General features: G+C 60.9%; 1 protein-coding gene across 1 annotated transcript in view; it reads left to right on the top strand.

Annotated features, from left to right (window-relative positions):
* The window catches only part of LOC109316946 (multidrug and toxin extrusion protein 1-like), a gene marked incomplete at its 5' end in the record, with an annotated part of 10142 nt that overhangs the window by 2573 nt on the left and 2181 nt on the right, over nt 1–5388 (top strand). Inside the window, 10 exons of the mRNA XM_019545316.1 lie at nt 606–648; nt 925–969; nt 1454–1551; nt 1903–2000; nt 2474–2587; nt 2698–2765; nt 3166–3274; nt 3538–3613; nt 4178–4247; nt 4638–4770. Coding sequence (XP_019400861.1) covers nt 606–648; nt 925–969; nt 1454–1551; nt 1903–2000; nt 2474–2587; nt 2698–2765; nt 3166–3274; nt 3538–3613; nt 4178–4247; nt 4638–4770 — 854 coding nt within the window. The remainder of the gene's footprint in view (nt 1–605; nt 649–924; nt 970–1453; nt 1552–1902; nt 2001–2473; nt 2588–2697; nt 2766–3165; nt 3275–3537; nt 3614–4177; nt 4248–4637; nt 4771–5388) is intronic.

Raw genomic sequence — 5388 nt, forward strand, 5'->3', positions numbered from 1 at the left:
GGCAGGGCCCTCCCTTCACCCCATTGGCTGGGCTCTGCCCCAGCCAGGCTGGCAAGGCCCTCCCTTCACCCCATTGGCTGGGCTCTGCTCTCTGCCAAGCCAGTGGAGCCTTCCCTTCACCCTGTTGGCTGGGCTTTGTTCTCTGCCAGGCTGACAGAGCTTTTCTTTCACCCCATTGGCTGGACTCTGCCCTCAGCCAAGTGGGCACCCCATCACCACATTGGCCAGGCTCTGCCCTCCATCAGGCCAGTGGCGCTGCCTCATTGGCTGGGCCATGCCCTCAGTGATGCCAATGCAGCGCCCCTTTCGCTTATGGCTGGGCCGAGCCGTCGGCTACGCCATGCAGCCCTGCCGTCGGCGTCAGCAGGCTGGCACAGACGTGGCCCGCGGCACGGTGCAGCCCTGCACCCGGCTGCTGCCGGGAGGCAAACTCCCTCGCTGCCACCACGACATGATAAAGAACAGCCCGCTGCCCAGCCCACCCCTTCACAGGGCCGAAAAGCTGGGTCAGGAGGGAGAACGGCCCTGCCACGCCCCGAGGGACAGTGGGGGGGCTTGCGCAGGCCCTCAACGGGGGAATGATGATGCTTTGTGTCTCCCCCCAGGTTAACGCAGGTTTACGTGATGGTTTTCGTCCCGGCTCTTCCCGTAAGTTCCTGTCCCCGTGGCTTCTTGGGGAGGGAAGCAGACAGGAGAGTGGCTCCTTCGGCGCCTGGAGCCCTGCAAAGCTGCCTGCTCTGGTCCCCCGCACGCGATGCCTCCCCCTCTCAGGAGGGCTCAGACACACCCACGTCTCGGAGCCAACCTGGCAGGAGGCAGCCGATGCCCGGGCCGGGCCGGCGGCCAGAGGAAAGACTAGATTTCCCCCGAAGACATCTGTTACACCTCAGCCTAACCTCACACACCAACTCCCTTATTTTGCAGGTGGCTTTTCTGTACCAGCTGGAGACACGATATCTGCAGAATCAGGTAGGCCTCAGTGGCGGATGGGGAGGCGAGGGGGAAGGGATATCATCCCGTGAGACCGCCGAGGGTCTCCCTCGGTAACCCACCCCCGGCTCAGGCCTGCGTTGCAGCATAAAAGACGCGCGTCCGGCAGTGCCCATAACATGCACACAACAGCAGGCATTTTTGGCCGGTGTTTGGCCACCTCTAGGTCCATTCCCCCATTGCAAGAAAGGCTCTTGCACACGTGGTTTCCATTAGACTCAATGCACGTGGCAAACCACAGAGGTTTTAACTGATTAACTAATTTCTTCTTTGGCGATGCTGGAACCGCTGGTTAGCCGCACGGCACTTCACGTCCAGGACATCGCGTTCAGCAGCGAGAGCAGCTATTGCTCTCTTGGCCCTGCCACTCCTTCGAAGCCGTCTAGGAACCATGGCATTTGCACACCTATTAGTGCACGAGTCCCAGTGAAATCGCATTTCTCATATTTCTCTTTCACCGCAGAGGATCATTTGGCCTGAGGTGCTCAGCGGCATCGTTGGAAACATCATAAACGTGCTTGCAAACTACGTCTTCCTTTACACGATGGACCTCGGAGTCACGTGAGTAGCGTCTGGAAGCGATTAGACCTCTGAACGACGGCACGAGCCCCAAATGGGTCCCGAAATCCCCAAACTCCCACTGCGCCCTAGGCAACAGGATGTAGCTCTCACATGAATCATGGTGGGAGCCCAGCTTCAGGCATCTTCAAAAGGACCCACTTTTGAGTGGACAAGTGCTCAGCACCTCCACAAAACCAGGCCCTTTTACAGGCATCCAAGCTGGGCGCCAAAATACCCAAATCCTCGGCCTGGGGGGAGCAGGGCAGGAGCTGACCCCGAAGCACGCGGCACCGCAGGATACGGGGCTGCCGGCAGGACACAGAAGGTCCCTTGCCGTCTCTCTTCCCCCAGGGGCTCTGCCTTGGCGAACACCATCGCTCAGTACACACAAGCCATCTTCCTGTTCCTGTACATCGTCAGGAGGAAGCTCCACGTGGAGACCTGGGGAGGTGCCGTGTCTGTCCCTGCTGCCTGTAAAATCCTCGCCACTTCCCCAGGGCTGCCCTGAAACTCCCACCCTCGCCGCTGGCAGGTCCCTCCTAGCCCATCCCCTAGCATGGCCTCGGGGGGTTGCGTCAGCAGACAGACCCCAGGCTCGCACTCCAGTGCTCGAGGTCCTGCCAAGGTCAGCAGGCGCCAGCCACCCATGTAAAGGCTTTGCACGCCTCGCTGAGCACGCGGGGGGCTTGGCTGCATCTGGGATCGGCCACAACTGGTCCCAGCAGCAAGGACTTCAGATCCACGCCCCAAAGCTCAGGCGCTGCTGAATCAGCTGTGTGCTCTGTGCTTCGTGCACATCGCTTGCTCTGGAAGGGCAAAAGAGATGCCAGCAACTTGGCCCCGGCTCCTAGCTCCCTTCCTGGTTGCCCGTGGCCCAGCTCCGCCAGGCTGGCTGTTCACACGTGGCATCTGCTTGCCCCAGGCTGGTCCAGCGAGTGCCTGCAGGAGTGGGATACCTTCACCTCGCTGGCCGTGCCCAGCATGCTCATGTTATGCATCGAGTGGTGGACCTATGAAATCGGGAGCTTCCTGGTCGGTAAGTGCAGGGGGGATGGAGAGGACCCCCCCCGGGCTGCTGTAGACCGTGTCCCCGAGCAGGATCCACCAGGCCGCAAGCTCCTGACGGGCGTCTCCTCTCCGCCGCAGGCCTGCTGAGCGTCGTGGAGCTTTCTGCCCAGTCCATCGTTTACGAGGTGTCCACAGTCGCTTACATGGTAAGAACGTGGGATCCTTACACTGCAGCATGGGACGGCCCTGACTGCGGCCGGGGTCCCCACACGTGCTGGGCGCTGTACACGCACAGCAAGAGACACCCCCTGCTCTGAAGAACTCCAGTGTCTGAGCACACCAGGGAAACTGAGGCAAGGTGACGTGACCCCAGCCACCCCGTCTCCTGCCCTGGGCTCAAGCTGCACCTTGCCATCGCCTGTCCCCATGCACGCACCTTGCTTTGAACTTTTAAGGCACCCCAGAGATTTGCCACCCATCTCATGAGCTCAGGCCCCGGCTTGTTGCAGGGGGCTATTAGACCATGCAGCGCCTAGGCTGGATGAGCCCTAGCACTGTAGGGTTGCCCGAGGGAAGTGAATAAACACCGGTGCTTTGGGCTTTCAGGTTCCCTTTGGGCTGAGCACGGCTGTCAGTGTTCAGGTGGGGAACGCGCTGGGTGCTGGGAACGTCGAGGAGGCCAAGACAGCGTCCATCGTCAGCCTGCTGTGCACAGGTAGAGGGCTCTGGGCTCTGGTGCTGCTCCGAGCAAGGAGCTAATAGCAACCCTGATGTGTGCCACACGCCTCTCCGACCTGCCCGTACTCAGGTGGCCCCGGCTGCCGCTCTGGGGGCAGCTACATTACTCCGTGGGCCACGAGGCAACAAGTCGGCAGCACCGGGGTTGCACTGGCGTGGGACCGGGGCCAGGAGGCTCAAACCAGGACAGGGTCTGAGCCAGGCCAGACTCACTGCGGCGGCTCTCTGCTCCATTTTCAGGGGTCTTTTGCGTGGCAATGGGTGTTGTACTGGCAGCCTCGAAAGACGTGTTGGGATATATATTTACCAGTGACAAGTGAGTTCCTCGGGTGCCCGTCACCTCTGAACAGAAACGTTCCCGCTATTAAACCGCTACAGACAGAGCCACAGCATGGAGGAGGGAATCACGCTGGGAGGAAGCAGCACAACCCATTGGTCCTGCAGGCTGCAAGGGTCTTCTCCCTCGCTCAGTCCAGTTGCTCACCCAAGTACGGCGGGTTATTTCCGTAGGAGGGTTTTGGAGCACAGGCCTAATTATTTAGCTCAGAGTGAAATTTTCCCCAGGAAACTCCAGGTGATGAAGTCTCAGGGAGCGGTCACTGCAAGGGCATGCAGAGGCTGCCACCATGGTTTTACTCCAGGCCCGTGTCCAAATACAAAGTTCTCCCAGCGCCTCCATCGTTGGGTAAAGCCCCAGGGCCCGAGGGTAGCTGGGTCAGGGCTTTCTGGCTCATGGCTCCATCCCACTGCCCTTGCTCACGGCATGGCAGGACAAGTCTGGTGCGACCAGTCAGGCGTACCGAGCGTAGCCAGATGCCGGGGCTTGAACTGCTCTTGAATCACGTTGCTAGCGCTGCTTGCTCTTCTGCTCCCTGAACAGAGAGATCATCCAGCTGGTGGCCTGGGTTATGCCGGTGTACATTGCCTTCCACCTGTTCGAAGCAGCTTGTGTGAGTGCCCCTTCTCTCCCCACGTGGCAGCACGTGTCCCGGGTGGGTGGTGGAGGGTTCGGGCAGTTCCCTCTGCTAAAGGCCAGCACCTCAAGCAAATCTCAGGCCTGGGAGATGGACAGAGAGGGAGGACTGCCTCCGAGGTAATGGGAGAGACCGGTCCATGGGGAACTCCCCCCGCATGGAGGGAAGATGAAAGCCTGGGGGGAAGGAGGAAGGCTGGAAACATCCAGTCCCCGCAGGTGGCGCGTAGGAGCCTGGTGGCATCTCAGCCTCGAGGCGGCCCCGGCTTCACCCCTGCGACGAGCGTCTCAGAGGGGTCAGCCTGGATGGGCGCTGGGGGCTGCATGGGGTCAGGGCTCTCATGGCCCCGCCATGTCCTCCCCATAGTGCACCACCAGCGGCGTGCTCCGGGGCTCGGGCAGGCAGAAGTTCGGGGCCATCCTGAACGCCATCGGCTACTATGTCGTGGGCCTCCCGGTGGCGATCCTGCTGCTCTTTGTGGCCCGGATCGGGATCATAGGTACAATGGCCAGAGTGGAGGGCAGAGAAAGGGCACCCCCAGAGACAGGCAGGAGACAGGAGCAAAACGTCCCCAGCTCGGACACCTCCAGCCGCACTCCACCAAGGGGCCTACTGTTGTGACAGCAGAACACGTGTCTCTAAACCCTGCCAGAGCCAGCGCGGTACCCTGTCTGTGAGGTGCAGAGCAGGGACAGCTGCATTGTTGGGCAGCCTCCTTTGTGCGCATGTATCCAGCACCCACTGAAATGCCCCTTCCAAGCCAGGTTTGGCCCTGGCCCCTTTCCCCCTCCTCAAAGCAGTGTGTCCATCCTCTAAGCCACTCTTGAAACCCCACCCATCTTCCATTTCCCTCCAGCCTCCAAAAATACAGTCCCAGACCCATCTCCGCTCCACCCCTGTAGCCTGACAAGTCCACCTCTTCCACAAGCCCAAATATAGCCCCTTGGCTCCGCGCAGGCCCCCACTGCAACACTGATTTCCTTTGAACGCCCCCACCTTCACGCCTGCACGCAACCACACGTACCCCGTGTGGGCTTCCCTGGGCTGACAGCGTGCAGGAGGCCTCCGAGCCATCTGGGCCTGGCTGGGCTGAAGGTCAAGTCCGGATCTTCCTGCC

The sequence above is a fragment of the Crocodylus porosus genome, unplaced genomic scaffold (assembly GCF_001723895.1).
Source record: "Crocodylus porosus isolate Cpor-Errol unplaced genomic scaffold, CroPor_comp1, whole genome shotgun sequence".
Classification (NCBI taxonomy): domain Eukaryota; kingdom Metazoa; phylum Chordata; order Crocodylia; family Crocodylidae; genus Crocodylus; species Crocodylus porosus.